General features: G+C 47.2%; 1 protein-coding gene across 1 annotated transcript in view; it reads right to left on the minus strand.

Moving 5' to 3' along the window:
- Positions 1-5,316: 5,316 nt before the first annotated feature.
- Positions 5,317-24,372, minus strand: part of LOC121588966 (zinc finger protein 395) — a 90,896-nt gene continuing 71,840 nt past the window's right edge. Inside the window, exons 5-7 of the mRNA XM_041907453.1 lie at positions 12,027-12,124; positions 11,435-11,921; positions 5,317-11,346 (exon numbers count right to left, since the gene is read on the minus strand). Of these exons, the coding sequence (XP_041763387.1) occupies positions 10,903-11,346; positions 11,435-11,921; positions 12,027-12,124 (1,029 nt within the window). The 3' untranslated portion in view covers positions 5,317-10,902. The remainder of the gene's footprint in view (positions 11,347-11,434; positions 11,922-12,026; positions 12,125-24,372) is intronic.

The raw sequence follows: 24,372 nt of genomic DNA on the forward strand, positions 1-24,372 counted from the left end.
ATGCGCCTGCTTTCGCAGTAGGCTTTGCCGTACTTTATGCTCGCCCTTTGTTTTTGTTTTGATTGGGAATGATGTGCGATGATCCTGCGGGATATGATCAACGACTACTCTTCGTTTGAAGCGTGAGTGTGAGTGTGTGCGTGTGAGAAGGGTGCGTTTTTGCGCGTGCGCCCTACGCTGGTGTGTACACTACCGTACGTTTGTGAGAGCTTAAAAGCGACAACGACGATCCCGCCGAAAGGGGGGACGTTTTCTCCCGGTTTTCAGTTCGGTTTTGTTTTCGTTTTGGTGTTCGCTTGCATCATTTGCGTTGGCCGAATAGAGAAAATTTGCCTAAATTTTGTCGAACACACACACACAGACCCATTCCCGGGGGGGAGAGAAACAGTCCCTTTCGCAGCATCTTCACATGATCGTCATCATCATGTCATCGTATTTATCTGTTTACACACTTGGCGCATTGTTGTTTTCTTATGTGTGTGTGTTTTTTTGTTGCTTCTTTGAACGCATGGTTTTCTTTTCTTTTTCTCATTCCCTTTGAAATCTTTACCGGTCTTGCACGCTTGTTCTCAATAACATCAACTCTCTTTCTCTACTGTGCTTTGTGTATTGCCTTTTCTCATTGAGTTTTGTATGTTTTGCAAAAAGGGATTGTGGATAATGTTGTGTGTGTTTTATTTTAATTTTACTTGTTTCATGCTTTCAAAATCCAAAATAAGTGTACCATTATCAACAAAAGGCTTGCTTCTTCTTCTTTTCTATTTCACGCGTTACACGTTTACTTCTCTTTTTGTCTCTTTACGCTTTGCTATTACACATTTACTCTACTGATTCAGTTTGCATTTGTCAATGTGTCCAACATTCGGTTCACCACTTTCCGCTCTTAACAATCGCTTGCCTTTGTTTCGTTTTGCTTTGCTGGTTAGCATGATTCAGAGAAACAACTATCTGCTCTTATTTCATCAACTTTAATACATGTTTTGCGTCGCAATCCATATACCCTTTTCCGGCACGTTTCTTCTTTTACTTTTCTTCTGTTACTTTTTGCACGATTAAAACTATTTCTGTGTGTGTGAGTGTTTTTCCTCTCTTCTTTTCACTTACTCTTCTTTTCCATCTTCTTTGCTTACTTAGTTTTTGCTGTGTTGCCTATTTCGTAATGTTTTTGCAGTTTGTTTTGGTTTAACGCACGGTTCATAGCTCCATCATGCTCTCTTTCTCTCTCTCTTTTTCTCTCTCTGGTTCGCTCTTGCTGAAAGGGTCCCGCCCTGTGCCTTACATATTTTGTAGGGGTTTTATTAAAAAAAAAAACACACGAAACTAAACAAAACATGCCAGCAGCAAAAACTATCCCTTAGCGATGCAGTTAAACGGTGTGCAAATGAAGCTACTTCTTAAACTTAAACAAAAATTCTGCTAAAGAAAAATAATTTTACTAAATGGAAAATAAGAGGAAAGGAAAAGTTACAGGCGGCAAGGTAACAAACAAACAAACAAACAAACAAACAAACAAACAATGCAATGATAAGTCGAGACCGAATCACGAGGTAGTCAAAATTCATGCACCACCACCACCGCCAACACCATCATCATCGTACTCCACCAATGTGGTAACGTGGTGAAGAAGATGATGATGATAATGATGACGATGATGATGATGACGATTTGAGTTTTGTAACAGGGAGCTGAGATGGGGAGTTCGGGGTAGTGAGTGGGGGGCTGTTTGGCTCTATCTATTTACAACTTTACATCCATCGACATCGATTCGCGATCTACTACTACTACTAAACGCTACTGGACTGCAGGACTGCACTGTTTGTCTGTGTGTGTGTTTTTTTGGGGGGGCTAGTGATTTAAATAGTGTTTGCATACACAACCGTTCCGTGTCTGTGGCGGGTTTCAGTGTTTTGCATGAGCTTTGTAATAGTTCCATTCTTTTCCCCGCTCGCAAACGTTTTGCGCGAACGCTCGATCCGATCAGGTAGATCAAGGTAGATGCGCTGCCCATGATTAGCGTTCTCTGTACATGCTTTTACATGCGCGTACAGCCAAAGCAATCAAAGCAACCGAAACACTGACAACGCGCGTACCGTGAGCGTATTGTGACGTATATATATATATAGTAGTGAGAACGCAAATCGTCGAATGGTCGAGTTTGTCCGTTTTTGCACCCATTATTTTGCTGTGCCCTTTTTACCCCCCGCTCAGTAACTTTTCCACGTTGCATTCGACAGCATTTATATTGTATGTGTATATTTTACAGCATTTTGTTTTTGTTTTTTTTTGTAATATGTTTGCTCTTGCAAGTGATTGTTTGCCCATGTTTTTTTTGTTTGTGTGTGTGTTTTGAAGGTAAGTGCCGGTAAGTTGATTATGCTTCCATTTTGTATTTATATATATATAGCTTTCATCTTGCCGTTTCATTTCTCTTTGTTGCTTAAAAATAAAAATATACTTCTTTCTCTCTTTCTTTCCTCTCTCTTTCTCTCTTTTTTCTTTCTCTCTATCGCTCTATATCGTTCTAACTTCCTCTTCCTTACGTTTTCCTCTATCCTTTTCCCTGCGTCTTAGGTGGCAAAATATGGTTCTTGGGATAATAAATAAATAAGTGTGTTAACAACGACAGCAAGAAAAGATCAATTTCGGAGGGCGAGAAAAAAAAACATATGAAATAAACATACTAAACCCTAATATATTTAACTACATTAACAGCTAAGCCTTTGCATTAGTGTGAGTTTTGTGGATGTATATATCTGTGTGTGTGTTTGTGTGTACGTTGTTTGATTGTTAAATGTTAATCTCAACCATCACCAGCCGGGCGAAAAGAAGGGGGTTGAAGTAAAAAAATTGAACTAACTTAAAACCGCCCAGTACTAATAGCAGTGGTAGTAGTAGTAGTAGTAGTAGTAGTAGTAGTAGTAGTAGTAGTAGTAGTAGTAGTAGTAGTAGTAGTAGTAGTAGTAGTAGTAGTGTACAAATGTAATTATCTGCTTAACATTGCTACTACCCACTGACTAACTGGCCACTTCTTTCTTCTACCTACAACTGCAACACTAAACTCAACGGTGGCAAAAATCACGATCAAAAATCAAAGCAGAAGAAGAAAACGGAAGCGCGTAAGGCTCGCTACCATTGTTTGTTTCGCTGCTTTGTTGTTGTTGTTGTTGTTATTGATATTTGTTACAGCTAAAAGTATTATTGTAAAATGTAAAAAAAAACATGGTACTTTCGTTTCACTTAATGCACTTAACTCGGAGTTGGAGAAAAGAAAGAGACGAAGGAAGTAAATGGTTTCCAAATCATGCAAACGAAATGGTTAAAAGTATAAAGCACAATGAATGGTGGGAAGTACAATAATAATAATCGTTAAAAAAAAACTAACTCGATAAAACCGACTGAAAATGAAAGCTACAAAAGCTTTGGAACTCTAGCTTTTGTTGTTATTTCGTTTTCTTTTTCTGCTGCTTCTTATTCTTCTTCTTCTTCTCACTTCCTAGAGCTACAGAGGACACACCGTTATCCATACGTCCGATTTCCGCGTAAATAAATGTAATCTTAGGTATAAATGGCAGATAAATAGAGTGGTTTTCGTTTGCGTGCCGCACCAACCAACGACCAATGCCAAGGGAGAGGCATTTGCTGGCGCCGGCCGATGCGTTTGGCGTCAAATTGTAACATTATGAGTCGCTCGCTAAATTAGTAATGAATGCGTTTTTTATTAATGTGTGAGCAGTGAAAGAAGCGAGAAGAACAATATCGTTATTAAAAAATAAATGGGAATTGTAAGTGAAAATGAAAGCAAGACGGAAAGAAGCGAGAGAGAGAACCGAAAAGAAAGAACCATACAGAGAGGAAAAATGAAAGGAAACAAATGAACAAATGTACCAGAGCGTGCAGATAGCGCGTTGTGTAAGCGATGTGCAAGAAGCTTGTGTAACTTGTACTGCATTTATGCGACCGTGCCTACCCTTATCTGGCTAACGTAACTTTACAGAGATACTATCATCATCATCATCTTCATCATCATCATCATTATCATCCCTTTATTTAATTGGCCTTGGCATTTAGGTTTCGTTTTGTTTTCATTTTATTTCGCTGGTTTTTTTCTGCATTGTTGCTTCCTTCCTCCACTTATCTCACTAAATCTCCCGCGGGGGCATCCTTACTCCGTTCTGAGCCATCTCATATATCCTCTCTCAAATAAACGGATCGGTACTATGAGAGGGGGGGGGGGGGGTTTATGTTTAATAACAGACAAAGTAGAAAGTGAAGACAGCAAAATTAAATAAAAAAAAAAAGAACAAACACGCAGTTATCACACACAGCATGTCGCGAGACACTATTTTACAATAATAATAATAATAACATTAATAATAATAATGCACAAAGGATGCACCGAATCGCATGCATGCATGCGTGTGTGTGTGTTTTAGTGTGTCTGTCTGGCTGACTGTCTGTCTGTCTGTTTGTTTGAACAATCTAACAGTGCTTCTTAACAATTGGTTGCTGAACGAATTAACTTGTTGTTTGCTTTTGTTGGTGCATTTGTGCACAAGCAGAAGGAAAGACACTTTGTAGTGAGAGCTGACGATGTCTGTAACGATTTAACCACTAGCTTGCCTGCGTTTGCGGCGTGTGTGTTTGTGTCCGAAGTTTGCCGATTTGCTGTATTCATCCATCCCCATAGCAGGGAAAGGATATTTTACGCTATTTAAAAATAGAACGTTGTAAAATAGTGAACTCTTAAAGCTTAAAGCTTACGAAGTACAAATGGTGGTGATGAGAAGCGTTTCCGTGTTGCGGGTGTGTGTTTGGTGGTGTGTGTGTGTGTTTGATTTTAGCTTAGTTAGTGTGTTTAGTAATGCTTTCGTGTGTCGTTTTGCTCAACATTAAATTATGCTTAAGTGGTAGACAAAAAAAAAAGTTATGTTTATGTATAGATGTATGAAACAAAAACCAGCAATCACGTGTTTGCTGATTTAATGGTTTTTTTTTTTGTTATTTTGTTTTGTTTTGTTTGTGTTGTGTTAAAACTAACGCTTAACAGATTATAACGTACGAAATAACTTATATCGCATAAAGGTGGGTGTGAATCAATTCTTTCTCGCTTTCTCTCCTCTCTCTCTTTCTCTCTTTTCGTTTCTCTTTTTTTGTTCTTTTCCATTGTTTTTTTTTCTTGTAACTTACTTACTTTACTTCACCGTTTTCTTTTTCCCTCTTTTTTTATCTCTTGTTAGTAACTCTCTCTCCCTCTTGCTTTCTCTCCGATTTCTTTAAATCTTAGGGATTCGTTTCAATACCTTACTTATATGTTTTATCGCACTTCTCTGCTGCTGCTGCTGCTACTACTACTGTACAACACATTGTCACATTGATGCTTACTTTTTACTTTTCATGGGTATGAGTGTGTATGTGTTTTTTGCGTTTGTGTGTGTGTTTTTTGTATGTTTTTTTTCTTGGTTCGCTTAAAAACAACAAAATAATAATAATAATAATCATATATTAAAACAGATAAAATACGGTAACCCCGATAATAATGCGCCATATTTTGTTCCTCCTCCACTGATCCACTTCTTCGCTTACTGCGCTTTATATTCATCATCTCTGTCCTCGCTCACGTTCGTCGTCTACTAACGCCCAGTCCAGTACACTAATCATTCGTTTGTCTGGTTTATTCGTGTGCTATTGTTTGTTTGTTTTGTACAACTGTGTTGCTCTCTCTTCGGTTCTCTGTTCTGTTCTGTTATGTGCTCTATTTGACCGTCTTCTTCTTATCCTTTTGTTGTTACTTCTTACTTGCCTTTTGCAGGAGTGGTAAAATGGCGGAGTGCATTTGCTTTAGATGAAGAGGTGCTAAATGTGTTACTTCTGTATCATGTTACATGCACTTGCTTGTTCTCTCTCTCTCTCTCTCTCTTTCTCTCTCTTTCTCTCTCTCTTTCATTCTCTTTCTCCATGGCATGTCTTATGCGCATCATCCTAACTGGCTTCTGTTCCGCTTTCAAAACCGGCTTAAGCTATCCACACGGTATTATGGGTAATGCGTTTCCTAACATTCTCTCCTGTTCGTTCCTGCTTGCATTTTTTTTACGATTACAACCACCTGTCCACCTTTCATTACTAACAAACACGATAAAACGGGGTTTTTTTGTGAGAGGAAAATTACACTTAAAAAACGGCTTCACTACTACACACGGACAAAGAGACGTTTTACACACATCCACACACGTTCGTAAGTCACATCACTACTCGGTTATGCCACATGCTTTCTTATCGATTCCTGCTATCAAACACATCGCTATCCTGTTCGCTACTATCTCCCAAATGGTGTATGTTTTGTATGTGTGTGTGTGTGCGTATGTATGTATGTATATATGTATGTATGTTCTGTGGTCCTAACCCACAAGGAACGGTACACGAAACACATTATACTTGCCCAAATGCTGCACTTGCACAAGTGAACCAATGTAATGCTTGGTTTCAGCGTTGTTTGGGTTGCTAATGTACTGCAAACAGCACAGCACACACGTGTTCGATCATTCCCGTTACGACTTCCCTTATCCGCAGTTTTTGTTCGATTTGTACATATAAATAGGCAAAAGTTTTTAGTCTTGTCAATACATTTCCAACGTTGCTTTACTGTTTACTCTTTCATGTCTCTGTCTCTTTCTCTCTCGTTCGCATACCCGTTCGATTCCAGTTTGTTTTTTTTGGTGGTGGTAAATTGGAAGTGAAAAACAAACAGCCACCACATAAAAGCCACCCACCAAGCAATCAAACATTCCTTCATCCCATTGTTCTGATTGTTGTTGGTAAAACCGGGCGGTGTGTGGGAAATGGGGAAAATGATGATCATTTGTGCATGTGTAAAAGCAATGGCACGCACACACACACATTCACATGCACACACATACACGTACACTTACTACGTAAAGATTCCTTTTGCTTGCGATCGAATGCATTTGCTTATCAGTTTGCTCACGATTGTCATTAAAAGTAGTAGTTATAGTAGTAGTAGTCGTAGTAGTAGTAGTAGTAGTAGTAGTAGTAGTAGTTACTGCAGTGCGCTTGTGGCTGCTTTAGGGACCATTGCCTGCACACGTGCTCCCTTTTCCCTCGGCATTGCAAACATTCCTGAACCAATCTGAACTATTCGAATGCTTTTCCAATGCATTTCCTGCCAGTATCCTCACGAGTTCTCCACTCCACTTCCGCATACACATGTGTGTGTGTAGAGTTTGCTTAGCATCACTATCGGTGTAATCTAACCCCCCATCCCTCTTTTTTGTCAAAATTTACCCTCAGCGGTTCAGTTCTTGCTCACGTTCCAATTGCTTTTGTTTGTTTGTTTTTTTGTGTTATTCCATGTGTTGCTTACATATTAGCGTGTTTCAACCGATTGTTTGAATTTTTGGGATTTTTGAAGCTGGAGATACTCGGGCAATGAAAAATGTCGGTGTGTTTTGGCGTTCTTGATTGATTTAATATCCTTGCCACCTGGCTGCAGCTGCACAGTGCAGTATGGAAGGGTTCGAAGAATGAATGCTTCCTCCGCCCAAGTTCAAGTTGCTCGCGCTCGAAGAAGAAGCAGTACCACCAGTACAGAAACAAAGCACTCCTGCCGGTACTAATCATGTTTGGCCATAATTACCAGACCAGACAAGGGCAGAGCAAGCCATGGATACGCAGAACGACACGAGCTACAAAAACACGTTGTAAAACAAACAAACAATCGTACGAATAAAAAATAAATGTTTATAAATATGCAAGTCTCTACGCGCGGGGAGAGAGAATTAAATTAAAAAAAATGAACAGTTTCACAGAGATCATCAGTTGCAAAATTGCGTATCATTTCCATCATCGTTCACCGTCATCATCATCATTGCCATTAGCGATCACTGTTCCCGCTGCCACGACCGCGGCGAGGATTTGAATGGGACCAGGTGGACCGTGTCCAGAGGGTCCCTTACAATCAGAAATCCCCCTTAAACCACGCACAACAGTACAAGGTTTAATTAACCTTGTCGTATCGGTTTCCAAAGGGGAAGGAAAGCTTCGAAGCATTGGCAAAGTATGCTTTCACCGCTTGTGAAGAAAAAAAGCCCGGTAACAATGCTGCCGTAAACGATCGTGCCAAGGCGCACGATCGCGTCTTAAAAGCTCGGTACTCACAACGGGGTCAAAAACAGTAATGATTGTCCCGCCGCTTGGTATCACATTTGCTCTGCTGCACTAAGCGGGAGACTGAGAAGCGTGTAGGAAAAGTATAACAACACACATTACAGGGCTCGCTGCTGGCCATCGGTGACGATCGATCGACTCGTGGGTAACTCTTCGTGGGGAGGGTCGTACGCGTTCAGATGTGACCACGGCTCCCATATGCTTATCGAAACCCGCTTTTCTGCCCACTCTATGCTTGGCGTACGCGTAAACGGCGATAGGTGTGTTTTCGTTTAGTAATTTTAGTAGTAGTTGGTAAAATTGGTAAATAGGAGCATTAGCTGGTGAGGGAGGGAAAAACGGTGGCTGTTTTCTAGGCCGGTGCAGTCGGTGCTGGCGCATCAGGATTCTCCTCTAGCATGCATAACTTCCAACTCCAACCGCCGGTATCGTCATACAACCCGCTTTTAATTGTAGGTAAACATACACAGTAGGTACCAACGCGTGAGTGTGTGTGTGTGTTTCGAGCACTTGTGTCTGCTTGTGGCCTTAATTATGCTTGCTTTATAATCTTCATTTACCGATCATACCCCTCGTTACTTATTCTCCTATGTTACAATTACATACACTCACACACAGATAGACAGAATTTGCGTTTGTTTGTTTTGTTAATGTTGTTGTTATCGCTTGCAGTAGAGAATTTACGTTTACGAATTACGTTTATACGTTTTTACTTGTGGTTTGCTTAGGTTTTTGCTTGTGTTGTTTGCTGTTGATTACTTATGATGCTGTTACTAACAATATGCTTTCGCTTTTTGCCTTCTGCCTTCACCTTTCAGCGATGTACGCTTGGTTTTGTGATAACTTCTTCCTTACTTACATCCTGCATGTTTTTTCTTCCTCTTCTTCACATAGCTAACAACGCGTTAGTGGCGAGCTTTTGCGTCTTTTTTGCCCTTGCTTTTCTCTTTTTAACCCTTCTTTTTGCATTTGAGTCGGTGTCGGCATTTATCGCCCTCGCTTCATTAAACTTATTGGCAGTGGGTTTTATTTTTTAATTTTTCCATTTTTTGCTCCTCATTTTGCATATCCCTTCCCCTTCTCGAATTGCAGATCTTTTGTGTTACATCTTTGTAATCTTCTTTTTGCGTACGTGTGTGTGTGTGTTTGTTTAAATACCCTTATTTCACATTTCTTCGGCACAGCGAACGGGTTCGAGATCATTCGGTACGGCGGTCGTGCCGCGGCGGTAACGATCGATGGAGGCGCCCAGTCACTCTCACGCTCACCACCAGTACGAACGGCGATCCTTCCATCGCGATCCTCACACTCCCCACTTCCGTCCGGATAGTTTGAGTGTTTGTTGCTTTAACCTGGGGGAACATGGGTGTGTGAGGTTTACATTGTTTGATGTTTTGATTATCGGACGGTATATTTGTCAGAAGATTGTATCAGTGCAGCCGCTGGCAGGATCGCGAGTCGAGTCCGGTTGTCGGGGCGGACGAGCGACGATTGGCGAGACGCAATAGTGGCACAGTGAGGGCGATCGATCGCGCTTGCTTTGTGAATTAAATAAGTCAAGACAAGTGACTTGAAAACATATGCTAGCGCAATGTCACGCACTTCCGTCCAAAGGTCCGGGGCGCCTCCATCATGCCATGGTAGTGTGGCTAATGCCGTGCGGTACGACCATTTACCCCTGGCCAGTTCGATGTCACCCAATCGGTTGGCTTTGTAGATTGTTTTTTTTTCGTTTGTTTTTTAACTCGTTTTTTTTGTTTATCCGCATGTTAAAACTAAATCAGCCTTTGATGTCTTGTGGTTTTCGTATTTTCGTTTTCTTTTGTTTGTGTTTTTTTTTCTTCTTTTAACTCTCTCTATCGCTCTCTCTTGTGTTTTGTTTTAAAGATCTTTTGCTTCTTGTAATTGTGTGTGTTTTTTTCCTTTTCACTGCGTTTATCGTTTCGCAGTGTAGTCTTAACTATTGGGTGTTTTTTTCATTTCTCTCTGTCTGATGTTTTACTTCTTACTACTCTCTACTTACGGTTTTTGCTTTTGTCCATCGTCGATGAGCTGGTTTGGTTGGTTGGTTGGTTGGCTGGCTGCGTTCTATCTGCACCGCCAATGTTAAGTGATTTGTTGCTGGCACCATGTCTGTTGCGGACGCTTGCAACGTTGTGCCGGAAGGGTGTTCATTTGTTGCGATGATTTCGCTCGCAATTACTAAATTGGTTGCACCCCGATGAGGCTGCCTCGATGACACACGTCGTACCTGGCACGCTGTAACGGTGGCGGCCGATCGCATCAGACCACCATGCCGTGGGCGCGCGGACGCGGATGCTGCGGTTGTGCGTACTGCACGCTGAGCCGGTGCTGAGCCGGCTGGCTGTGTTGGTTGTGTAGGAGCAGCGACGATGCGGTTGCGGCCAGTGGCGGCTGGGACTGCAGCTGGATCACCTGCTTGACCATCGCCACCGCGGACGACGGACAGGACAATAAGGACGCGGAAGAAGACGACGATGACGAGGACGACGACGAGGACGACGACGACGACGATATCCACAGCGACTGTGAGGACGATGGCGAAGTAGACGGGGCAGCGTTGGCGTTGCCAGACGATGCCCCACTCGGCCCGACGACTGCCGACGGGTGCAACTTGGCGCTGCCGCTACTGCCCGCTGGAGGTGGCGGTGGTGGTGGTGGCGCTGCTGCTGCTTTGCGGTTGCCGGCGGACGGCTTGGATCAGTCGCCGAATCGACTGCACGCCTTCTTCCACTTGCACTGGGTGCACCACTGATCCTTGTGGTCCATGCCGTACACCTTGCGGCACTTCTTGTTCTCGCCGCGCGTCCTCCGGTTCGGCGACACGGGCGAACGGTGCTGGCCGCTGCCCGCACTGCCCACGCTGCTGCCGCCGCCGCTCGAGCCCGGGCTGCTGCTGTACGAGCCGAGCGTGATGGCGCCGGTGGCGCCGGCCGCACCCGCCAGCAGCTGGTGGTAGGCGGCGGTACCGTTGCTGCCACTGCCCGCACCCGGCGACAGCTGGATGTGGCCGAGCTGCTGCTGATGGTGCTGCTGCTGCTGCTGGGCGGCCTGCGCCTGATAGTGGTGCTGGTAGTTCGGCGACGGGTACGGATACGAGGCCGACGGTCGGGGCGACAGTCGCACGTGCTTCTGGGGTGACGTCTAACCATTGGAAAGGAAGAGAGAAATGGTGAGCAATTGGTTGCGTGGGAGCGGATGTGAACGCTCATGGACCGATGGGATGTCTTACCGGGCTAACCTGCGACCAGGTGTAGTTGTGGTGAATCAGCGGCGAGACGCTGCTGTGCGGGTTGACCGCACCGTTGCTGGTGCTGCCATTGCTGTTGCTGCTGCTGCTGCTGCCGTTCGAGCCGCCATTGCTGGCCGACGAGGTGCCGTTGGCGCCGCTCAGGGCCGCCACCGTTAGGCCGGCCGGCAGTGGTGGCTTGATGGAGGCGATCTGCTGCTGTTGGGCCTGGTGTTGCTGTTGCTGCTGCTGTGCAGCCTGCTGCTGCTGCTGTTGCTGCTGGAGGGCCTGCGATTGCGAGAGCAATCCCTGCCGGTAGGTGCCAACAATCTGGCGCTGGTACTCGGGATCCTCGTGCGGGGGACGTGCCATGTCGCGATGGCTCAGCGTCGGTGGCGAGGGTGGATTCGGCGCGCTCTCGTCGCTCTCATCCTCGGTTTCGGTGAAGAAGAAATCCTCCTCGTCGCTGTACTCGTTCGGCTTGCGGGGGCTGTTGTATTTCGGTGCGGTGCGGGGGAAAAAAACGGGTGTTACATTAGAAGCGTTACAAGCCGCGGCTTGGAGGTAACACTTCCAAAGCGTGCAGCTCACTTACCCAAGATGTGCGTTCCTAACGTGTTGAGTGATTTCCGTACATGTAGTGTAGATGACGCCACAACCTTTCCAGGTGCATTTGAAAATTCGCTGACTGACCTGTAACGATGAAAAGGGGAAGGTTGTTAATAAAAGGGCCATTTTGCAATGTTGCTATTAAGCATATCAATCCCCCAGCATCAAAACACAGCACGCATATAGGAAAGATAACAGTTGCGGTAGGTACAACAGGCACTAACAATTCTTACATTTCGCACTTTCGGCTTGAACACTTGCGTCCTGCGGGCGACGCAGGACCGCGACATCAACACTTGGCCGCTGGCCATGATGACCCGCTAACACGCTTACACTGTTTGAAGCCTTCTTTCGCTCACTCACAAACTCCCTCTCTCTCTTTCTCTCACTCTCTATGATTCTCTCTGTTTTTGCCTTGCCATCCACCAATGGCACCAGAGGAAACTCTGTTTCGTGTGACGCAGCTTCGCGTAGCTACGTCGTTGCCGCTTGCGTAGCGTCACGTTACTGGCGGGTCGCGTTACAAGCGTACCCGGTGGAGGCCGCTGCGCTTCCTCTCTCACGCGCTAAGGATCCCATCGGGCCCTCCCACCTCCACGAGCCCGGCCCGAAACCCGAAAGCTCCGCCGTTACTCGGCGTTATTCGTCGGGGGCTGTTCGTCGTCCCCAAAGCAAGCCGAACCCGCGAACCGGAAGCAGATCTTCCTTCCCTCACGTTTCGTTCATGTGTGTGTGTGTGTGTGTGTGTGTGTGTGTGTGTGTGTGTGTGTGTGTGTGTGTGTGTGTGTGTGTGTGTGTGTGTGTGTGTGTGAATTGCACGCGAATGGGGTCGCGGATGCGAAAATGTACTCCTTCAACTTTCCAGGGAGGAAGTGGTGGCAGGTAAAGTGAGGGGGGGCGGAGGAGATGGCAATAAAGTTTTTTTTGTTCGCGTTCCTTCACATCATTTTCCACCACCATCCATTCGGGGTGACCTAGTTTTCCCGCTGGAAGGACTGTGGTGGGAGGGTATGGGGAAGCGCACGTGGAAAGGGCCCTTTACATACGCTTCATCGCCCTCCCCCTCTCACCCTCTGTAACGAGTACTCCTCTGTCTCTATCTCTCCCCGACATAAACACAAACCCACACAGATTCAGATTTGCTCATATACTTCCGCTGGTTAGCGGGCTTGTTTACGGTGTGTTACATTGTTTACTTGGCACACGCTCCCTTGCGAAGGGACGACCGGGACACCAGGAACTTCACACCGACCGGAACGGCACAAACACAGCGAAACGGTTCCTTCGGCTCTTCCGGTTTCTCGTATCGCTTTTGGAACGCTTTTTCTCTCCACAGGACGAATTACAGAAGGCGTCCCTTTTTCGGTGGAATGGAAAGAAAAACCTCCCACATACGCCTCCTGCTGACATCTTGATACACACACACACACACACGAGCGCCTCTGAAAGCAAAACATTCTGGTTGCGGCATACAGAGCGAGAAAGAGAGAGATCCCGCAGGAACGGCGTTAGTACATAAGCGGAACCATCGGCCAGAAACCGGACTACAATGTAATACAGTTCCCGTTTCTTTTTACTACGCGTCACATACACGAATCGGGGAGACTCGGACCAGCGTGAGCGAGAGGCAAATCTAATAACAAGGGATAACACCCACCCCTGCACCCGTCTGCACTCCCAAATGGTCAGGTTTCGGTCCAGCAAATGCCGAAGAGTTCCGTCGCCTCCGTCGTCATCGCTTTGCAGTTGATACGATGCGAGGTACAATACACACAAGCAGCGCGTTTCGTCCTGGTGACCCACTGCACACACTCACTCCAATGTGTGTGTGTGTTCAGTTGTCCCTTTATAGTCCCGATTCATCCCGTCAGCTTCCCTTTTTTGGTCGCTTGTAGAACGGAGAACGATACAACAGTATTGGTGAGTGGAATAAATTGCGCGCGCTTTCTTCATTGTAATAGCACACCCTTGCGTCTCCCTTTACCACACCCCCGCACCCTCTGCCTGTGTTTCTATTGCAGCTAGGAAGCGCCCGAGGGAAACCCGAACGGTTCGTTTGTGTGTGATCAATATTCAGTGTCCGCGGTGGTTTGTTGTAACGCGCGCCCTTATGTATATGTACACACAACAAACCGAGCGCCGGTAGAGAGGCACCGGCCGGGAAAGAATCCTGTGTTGAGTTGAGTTCCCGTTTCAACGTTCCTGAGCCGCCAAACGTTGCTCGCCTGCTCATGCGTCACCCAGTGCTGGTCCACGGGAAGGGGGACGCAGCCATCATGTTTTGGTTCGCCGTACCATCTGTTGGGCGAGAGGTAAATATTGCGCAGGGCCCACGGTACTATGTACTAAGGGACGCTGGGTTGCTTGGGCACTGGGCTTCCGGTCGCCCGCTCGGCTTCCGGCCGGTACCGGCCGTTACCGTGGTGGCATTCTCCCGTGCTGGGCGAAATAAACAAAGTTTCGGTACCGGCAGATGCCCGTGGTGAGCGGGCACAGCAGTGCCCAAGCCCCACGAAAGTAACCATCGGTTGAGCGGTTTGTTGCTGCCAGCACGAAATGGCGCCTCGGCATCCTGTGGGAACGAAGCGCTTTTGCAACTCCGGTTCCGTTCCGTTTTGGGGTATTTGGTATTCGTTCGCACTTATCGATTGACCTACTTTTGTGCGCGGGGCAGCAACATTGTAAGTACTTACCGGGAGGCAGCAGCACCGGAATATCCGGGAACCTGTGTGTGTGTGTGTGTGTGTGTGTGTGTGTGTGTGTGTGTGTGTGTGTGTGTTGCCTTCTCACTACTCACACCAACTCTGCTATTTATATGCCATGATTTGTGACCGAAAATTTGTTTTTGTTTATAATTTGACGCGTTTGCGGGCGCGCGACTTCCGCCCAGTGTACATGTGCGGGAAAGTGGTGGCCCGCAACGCCTTCCTATCGGTGTGAAGCATCTTGGCCCTTTTTTATCAGTAGCCTTCCCTGGCGTTTGCAATACTGATTATCCTTATCGAAACCTTCCGCTGCCTTGCCGATGGGGGGGGGGGGAGGGTTTAGAGGGCGTTGTGTGTGTGTTTTTCTTTGCGATTAGTTAGCTGTTCGGCAAAATTGGAACTGCTATAGGCTTCCCATTGGTTTTCGGGGAGGGAAAACTTTTCCCAGCACCGAATATTGCCTCTAACGGTGCGAGTGAGTGCGTGTGCGCGTTTCGTTTTTCCTTTTTTTTCTCTCCAGATAACAGCGCGATTATTTATGCCCTATCGCAACATGGCCGTGGTTCTGGTTCTGGTGTTTACATTGTCGGTTCTGGGACTGCTGCGCTGACCTGATTTCTGGGCGTTACGCTTCATCGGCACACGGTGGTCGAGCGCTTGGGTGGTTTTGGGAGACGAACCCCTCCTCCTTCCCCGAGGGACAGTAGAAGCTCGCCCCCCGGTAGGCATCCGTAACGATTTGGGTAACGCTTCGCTGGCGAAAAGGTTTTTACTCTCACGCAGCTCACCCAATGCGCTCCGGATATGAGACCCGATCGGAAGCCTTGCGGCGACCATACAATAAACAAAGTCCATCCACACCATTCGGGCGCACCAGCGTTTTAAAGATGCCAGCCAAACTGCAAGTCCACAAGCGAAGGATAAAAAGATGCCTTTATCGCTGCCAATGCAAGCAGCCGCAAGCAGCGGAGAGGGTTAGCAACGGATGGGCTGCCTTATCGTTCGTACCTTTCACGGTTGACCTAATTTGCTGCTTCCGTTTGTAAACAAGGAGCACGGCGAGAAAAAAAAGGGAGGGGAAAGAGGATGAGCTAGCACGACAATGGGTGTCGTGGGGCTTTTTGCTAACGCCTTTATCACTGGAAGCAGTGGCAGCAGCAGCCTCCACAGATAACATCACCGTCGATTGCTTAGCACACAAAACAATGGAGCTCGGTCCTTTTATTGCTAAAATTATCCTCCGGGAACATTTACATTTATTTTGCGCCCCCAGCATCGGCTAGAACCAAAAAGCTGCTGCCAAAAATGTGGGTCAACTATGTGCCTCGCTGAACACACCGGGAGGGGGACCAGATGGCTCGAGTTCTGACCCCGCAGAGCGCCCAGAACGTGTGTGTGTGGGGCTTTTTTTCATTGCTACTGCGCCCTTACCAACCTTACCACAATGTCACAAAATGGATGCACATGTGCGGCCATTTTGTGTGGCCGCCCTGCACCTTAAAACTGTGTTACTGTGTAATGGGGCCACCAATCGAGTTGCAGTTTGTTGCCGATGCAGCAGCATTTTTCGGTTTTTGTGTGCAGCGCCACTGTCCCACTCCACTCTGCAATGACCTACTTTCTGAGTCATGAGGGGAAGACCCCAAAGGGTGAAACGGTGGACAAGCCTACCCTCATAGTAACGGGCTTTATTGAAACGGTCTGATGGTGCGCCTTTGGTCAGTGGTAGGATAATCCTTGTCAAGAAAAGGGACATAAGGTACCGCCGAGCAGAAGACGCAGTGGAAGATGACTCGAACTACTCCAGTGCAAAGAAAGTTGGAAGTTGGAGGAGCACCACCATCGCCTCCTTCCAAGGGCTTTCCAGGCATGGTCCGAGAGGAGACAAAATTCAAAAGAAGCCATACTGTTTACCTGGAAGCGAAAAGCAAACTTATCTCCCCTTGTTTTGCAGGTGACGGTTTCAAGTGGCATTAGTTAAGTGGATCATATGTATGTATGTACCTGCTGGGAGCGTGCCACTGTTGTGCCGTGCTGATTAACAACATGAAAGCATACTCTGCTAGTGCTAATTAGCATGGCAGCAGGCTTCACGGAAGCCACCCGCTCTCTCTCTCTCTCCCTCTCTCTCTGTATCCCATCCAACTCGTTTCGTTCCATGGTCGATTAGCTATTGACAATATACCGTACTAATTGCATGCATCGCTAGGCGAGCTCATGGCGTTGCGACTTTCTTTTGATCTAGCCAACACATACAGTGGTTGCAATCCAAGCTAGCCAAGGATACTCTATTTTTTTAATGAAGCAATTATCCATCAAACAACACTGCAACGACAACGAGGGTCGCATTGGAGCGGCGGATCGATTGGAGTGTCCTTGTGCCGCAAATACATAAACGACGGGCGCCAGGTTTCAAGGTTCAACGCGGCGGAACGATCCCAGAAAGGGATGGAGTTAAATTTTGGAAAATGTTCTATAATTAGATTTGAAAGCGGGTACAAAAGGGCTTTCGCCTCTAACCCTTTCGCACACGCACGCGTTAGCTTATGCAAAGTTAATCACGCTAAATGTATCCATTAGTCACCCTGTCACCCTGCGTTCGGTGTGTAGCAATTTGAACCTCATGCCCACACTGTTCACAGTTTTCCCCAAATTCCTTCGAATACAGCCGTATCAGTAGCAACATTATCACACGGAAGTGTTGTGCGCTAATTCAATATTGAAAAGTGAAAACGTGCCGCTTCTCTGTCGGGTCCATTTCCGTTCTACAGATGTGAGAAATTTAATACTGGTGAGCGGGGGGTTTTCTTTTCTTTGCAAAACTTGCCTCCGATTTGGGGAAATGTTCGACGCAAAACTGCAACAATTAATGAACCTGTCGGGCTGTGTGTGTGTGCTACCGTGCCGTTCATTTCACCGAAAGCCGTAGAACGTTCATTACCGAAAATCATTAGACGCTTGGATGCGAAGAGCGAACACAAAAAAAAACCTTTGCTTTGGTGCCTTTGTCGCGCAAGCAATTTTGGGCATTACGCGTTGGCGATGGTCTGGAACGCGCAGCCAGGAGCGGGCAAGGCAAACAAAAGCAAGCATCGAACAAAAAAAGAAAACGCTCCCAAATTGCGAATCCTGCGCGTTCTTCCCGTCACCGTCAATCCCTTGAGCCACCGTCTAATTCATCACCACCCGCTAGATGCAAAAAAAAGTATTTTCTCGCCTTTCCTTTGCTGTCTCACGGCTCTGTTTCTGATGTTGCCCAAAAAGGCCCTTCCGCCGAATCGTATCGGTTCGGCTAGCGCTGTAAAGCCGGCACGTAAACAAGCCGCTCCGAAATTCGCTCGGCACTCCCGGACCGGGTGGCAAAGTAAAATGAAACCCGGTACGCACACAACCGTACCGGGTGGAAGGTAAATAATGTAAACACGCGTTAGGGTTGATAAGAGCGCCGAGTGGAGGAAAAATCGATTTTCACTTCCCGCGGGAACATACTCCCTTCGATGCGAGGAGAAGCGAAGGAAAGGGGGACAAAATATTGTAGAAGGGTTCTTATGTACAGTGGAGAAAACACATTTTCCACGAAGAAAGGGACAGTGTGGGGAGGCAAACTCGAGCGCGCGCAGTGCAATAATGTAAAGGACGGATGGCGTTACAAACGCCATGCGTGTAACGCTGCATGTAACGCTAGCTAGCTAACGATGCTAGGGAATTGATGGAATTTACGTTTGCTGTTCGTATGTGGTGGAATTACATTTTCATTTATCTTAAAAAATTGTATGTCTCTACAAAATAAACAAACTTGCATTTAATAATATAATAATGAATAACCAATACTTCCTGCAAGACACACGTTCGCGCAATCGAGCTGTGAATAATATTACCATTGAAGATGGCAGTATACTTTTAGAAACTTCATGTTGAGCCTGAAAGCTGACCGGCGACCGGTTTGCCGGTGCGCAATATTGTGGCACCAAACATAATTTTCCCCACACATCGTTGAACTTCGGTGCGGCTTCGTTCTTTGCTCCGACTGCTCATCTCACACAAGAACATCCCCACGTATCTGAACAGCGTTTCCAACCGTTATGTAGTGGTAGCCGTGACGGCCATGATACACGTTACACGGTGACATAATAGTGCAGGTTAAGAGCACGGTTGAAACGCACACCAACGCGTCAGCGCGTGCACCTAGCACGATGATGCCAGCAAGCAGCAACATCAGCAGCAGCAGCAGCAGGCAAAAGATGCCGGGAGATTTGCTCCCGTGATCCCGAAACCTAGTTTTGGACGGTTTTGCCTCCGTCCATCCGCCGTCGATTGCGCAGGTGGCCGAACCGAAACCGAGTCGATGCTCGGACCGGCAGGCAAACTCTCGCGCTTTTGCTCTATCCTGGTGTCCCGCTTTTCATCACTGTTATTGCCGGTTCTGTGTATTGAGGGTGACGGTGCGAGCATTCCCACAACCGCATACCGAGCATAAACATAACACAGTCCCATCGGCACGAGTTCGGGCGAAAACGAGCAAGAGAGAGAGAGAGAGTAGGAGAGCGGCAATCCTTCGCCATATATCCTTGCGAACTCGTGGAGCTCTCGGGTTGCACCACTAACACAGTTCTCACGCCTGCGAGAATGGGGCACGCGGTCCGGGACGAACCGGAGCGAGAACTTTGTAACGCAATGTAGAATTTCTTGCGGTTGGCTTCGGAAGCTCGCGGGTGTCCCGATGACTTTGAGGTGCAAAAAGTGAAACAAGAAGGAGACGCAGAGCTAAAGAGAGCACGATAGACAGAGAGAGACGGAGAGTTCGTGAAAGTTGGGAAAGCTTTTCCTTTGGGAAGAGCGTTTTCTTACAAGCAATTTTCTTGCTACCGGGGAGAAGCAAAAAAAAAAGGAGAAAGACTTGCGAGAGCGTTCCATCATGGAAAGCTTCGGTCGGTAGTTGCCAGTTGCTCCGGAATGTTGAATACTGTTTCTCTTCTTCTCTCTATCTCTTGCGCCTGTCTGCGTGCTCAGTCAAGAATGTTCCCAATTTGTGGTTTTACACCTGACCTAGGAGCAGCAGGCCCATCTTACAGCCCCAGGATCGAAAAAGGGCTACGCTGAAGATTGAAATGGAAACCCATGGGCCTGATTATGCCCGATGGTTGCTTTTGCACTCAAACTAACAGCTCTAGCTGAACCATTTCATTGCTAGATATTCATCAAGGCGCAACAAGCGGCGCAAAACGTCCTTTTTTGTTTGTTTCTTTTGGAATAAATTTTCTTACAAAAAGTGTTTTCCCTATCGCTGGAAAGCTCTTAGAGCGAAAAGGTATGCTTACAGGCTTTGGCAGCACTCCACCTTGCATAAGCCCCGTCGTTGTGGTTGCGGGTGCCGCTGGTGAGCAGAAACCGTAGCTGCCGGCACCGACACCGACGACACCGAGGTGGGTCGCCGCTTCCGGGCGCGCTCCGTGGGCCGCCCTCGGTCGCTTTCTGGCGGACCGCGCTGCTGGAGGCTCTTCCGGGGGCCACAGGCCGCCGAACGGCCGCTGACGGACTAACGCTGGCAGTAACGCTGTGTCGTACTGATGACCCGCACCGTACAGCACCTCGCCCCACATATAAATGCAACGAGTGCCCCCGGGGCCCCGGGGGCTTCCCTGTTCTAGTGGACGGTGGGTTGGTCGTCTGACGGCTCTCCTAGTCCGCTAGGCTTGGCACGCGTTTGCACTTCGGCGGAGGGTAGTTGTCGTAGGCCGCGTACATAACTTAACTTGTCCCTCCCCGGCCAGTGGGGATGCCGATAGGGTGGCGACGAGAATGTCTTGAAGAACACAAGGCAATCGGATGGTTCTAATGTTCTATCGCCCTTTCCACACCCTTTGGCATTTTCGCAAATCGATTAGCCACTCTTTCTTTCACGGGTAATACGAATCAGATAACGGACACCACCAGGACCGCCGCCTCACATGATCCTTCTCTCGGTCTGCTCCCGTGGTATCTTCCGCTTTCTTTACGACACTTTCAAAACTGTCCTTGGCAAATTGCTGATAGCACTCTGTAGTACTTTATAGTTTCACTAATATTGAACAGTCAAGCACTTCGGAAAACGTAAAAAAACACTTCCACTAACCATGTGAAATGGTTTAACATAAGATTCTCCTTTTCAAGATACAGCGTCACTTCAACACCCTCAGGGTGGTTCCAGCCACCCAACAGCCGGATGTGTGAATCTCCGGTTTTGCTATTATTGCTACTATTAGCGGGCACTACAGTAACCTTGTGACCTTTCGCCGTCTTCCTCGTGCTCACTCGCTTTCACCCGACCCACCATTGGCGAGGGGGGTAGGAGTGGGTTGAGGAGGTGAGAGTTTTTCGCGAACGAGACACAAACACACGCACACAACCACTCGCGAACAAGCAGGGAAGGAAAAAATTCGCCACCGCACACGGGCGATATTTCCTACACCGGGCACCGTTTGCGTAGTACTACCGTCTGCTGCTGGCGTGCGCTCTATGGCGTACTGGCCGCTGCCGCTGAGCGAAGAAATTGAAGCGAGCGCACGAACGAGCCAGCTTACGAACCCTGGCGCTTGCCAAGCAGGACAGCAAGCAGGACAGCGGCAGCAAGCGACTCGACTCGACTCGAACACAGAAGCCACCGCACCAAGTACAGCAACAACGGGCTATGTGTGTGGTTACCACAGCCCCACAGAGACACAGACCGTCACGGTGTGACTTTGCCGAGCAGAGACCCGCACACTCAGAGCCGGAATGTGGAACGCTTGTTCTCTCAGGGCTTGTTCTGTACAAGCGCTTCCATTCCAATGCCAATTCCCGTTTCCTGCCCGGCCTACCCCCGCCTCGAATCACATCACCGCCCTCTGCCGTGCATCATCCGGCAACATCCGGCAACAACAACAACAACAACAATAGCGGTGACACACACACACACATACACGAACACAGAGAAGCGGTAGTGCGTTCCGGGAAATGTTCCAGGTGACACACTGCCACCGCAGGGCGGAAGGGTCATCGGCAAGGCGGAAAAGCACCCTTCGGCCCGAAAGCAGTGCTGCTGGTGGTATTATTGTTTTATTTGGCCCGGCCGGTCCGGAAAAACCGTTCTGCGCAGGACGGGTAGAAGCGAAGACAGAACAAAAAAAAAACATTCACACACAGAGACACAAATCGAAATGAGAGAGAAAGAGAGAGAGGGAGAGAGCGAGATGTTTTCCGAGAGCTTTCAGTCGGTTCGATCTCGCTACGAAAGCTTCAATGATGGAAAAGCAGCTGGCGGAAGCTTCCGGTTTTGTGTTTTTTATTTGCTCTTTCGCATTGGCCAAACCTTGGAGAGTGAGATGGGTTCTCGCTCGCTGAAGCAACCGGTCCTGTGCTCGCGAGAAGCTGCTAGGAAATGGGTGGGAAAAAGATAGTCCATCAACCGTAACGTGGAAGAAAGCTTATTTTTATTTTTCGCCGGCCGGGGAAAATCTTCACTCTCGCGGTCGCAGTTGGAAATTCTCTCTTGGAATACATTTTTTGCCACCCCTTTACCCTCTTATCTCTCTCACACACATAAACCAGCTGATGTTTATGGTGAGATGATGGGAAGGGTAGAAGAACAAGAAAGAGAAAAAAACGAGGCCAAAAAGGAAATGTTGAACCGGCCGCAATGGCACACCGTGGGCGCCATATTGAACGAACGGAAATGTGACCGCGTGTGGAAGCTTTCTCCGAACGTCATTTCCCACTCGATCGATTGATTGATCAAAATCAACGTTTCTTTCGAGTTTGTTTGTGAGTTCATTCGAAATAATTAGTTATCTTTGTTATTATGCCATCGCTATTATGCATGCGGCAGCGAAAAGTCTTTTCCACGAAGAAGCGGCTGCCCGTAAGCGTGCGATTTTGCCTATCCCGACACGTCAAGGTCATGCACGCTTTTACCGGCCGGTAGATTGGCGGCATCGCGCTTTGCACCATGTGTCCGGCGAGGGAGTTCTATCGTTCTAACTGCGCAGGCCCACCTAGCCCGCACCACATCGAGAAGCGAGCTTTCCGGTGCTTCCGGTTTTTTTACGGTCCCCCTAGCGGGGGCTGGGTACAAGGTGGTGGAGGTTTATAAGTGGTTTTTGTTTATATTTTCTCTCCGCGCGTTGGTAGGAGGCGCTTTTTAATGTAGTGAATCGATGTTTTCATTTCCTTCTTCGATAAAAACAAGGAAACGAAACGCTTGGAGGTATGCTAGAAAAAGGTTAAGTTTTGTACATTTTAAATATATTCATTGCATGGTAAATATAAGTTTTATTGCTTCAAGAATTTGTTATTTAGGTTTCATTAAATAAAAAACAAGAATAAATATTAAAATTTGAATTTTATTATTTTTTTTAACAAATCGACAATATCAACAAATACGTCATAGTCTCAAGGTCTACGTAGATTGTTGACCTTATCGAACGTGTGCCGCAAAACTGTATTGTAAAGCGAGTCATTCAAACTCCCACATGCACACTCCCTATTCCGAGGTGCCTCATGAATTCAATAAAAAGTTTAATCGACGCTCAAAATTTACCACAACTGTACTACACGTGTCAGTTGAGCTTCGAAGCGAATACAACACTTAAAAGGTTAAACCATACTAAACACATTACAGCGCCCGGCGGCCATACAACCTCTAATGAGGTGTTTTGGAGAAGAAGTAATTTATTTTTTCTGCTCACGCAAAAAGGACCAAATAAAGCCACAGACGCCGCAAACGCCCACACACACGAGAGTGGGACGTTTCTGCACCGGCGAAAGGATATAAAATCGATGCGCTTTACCCGTCTGCGTCGGACGTCGTTTTCCGCAATGTGGTCCGTCATGCGAATCAGACTACACTGACGGATCAGTGCGTAGGCATTCTTAGTCCCATTAGTTGGTGGGCCGGGAAACGAAGGGCGACTTTGCCGAGGATTTTCACAGCAACATTTGGGTGGGTTTGCTGCGTGTAGGCTGTAACGATTGTAACGTCCTGTGTTCGTCATCTGTCTGGTGCGTGCGAAGCGAAAGGCAAAACATACAAAGCAACCACAGTCACTGTCAACATCTTTATTGGGTCTGCTAGCATCAGCTTCTGCTGCCTGGCGATAGCACTCTAGCACCAGCTATGAGGCACTCAGTACTGTGAGTCCATAAGTAAGACATTGGTTCCGGTACGGACAAACGGTATCTCGTTCGGTTGCATCATTCGAAAATCAAAAGACTCATCTGGTGCGTGGAGTTCAGAGTTAAGGGATCGAATTACTCAGGCGATTAAAAATGATGGACGCATATGTAATTTCTGTCCATCATCATTCCCCGATCGCATCTGAAATGGGTTCAAAGATATGAGAAATTCAAAATGAAAAAAGGCAAACAGAGCCAGTAACGGCAGGAGTTCCTCGCTCATTACATTCTCGGATTCAAACCCCTGGAGTAACCACAGAGGGAAGTCACATAATCCGATCGTTTTGGGACCGTCTCTTTTCGGTGGCAAAGATCGCCGACCGATCCCGGTTGCGGTTCAGCAGCAGCAGCAGCAGCACGCATCTTGAACGCATTCTTGGACCGTGAGCGCACAACACAGACGGAGAAGATGCTGCCGGCAACAGTATTACCGGTCAA

Source organism: Anopheles merus, chromosome 2R (genome assembly GCF_017562075.2).
Source record: "Anopheles merus strain MAF chromosome 2R, AmerM5.1, whole genome shotgun sequence".
NCBI classification, from domain to species: domain Eukaryota; kingdom Metazoa; phylum Arthropoda; class Insecta; order Diptera; family Culicidae; genus Anopheles; species Anopheles merus.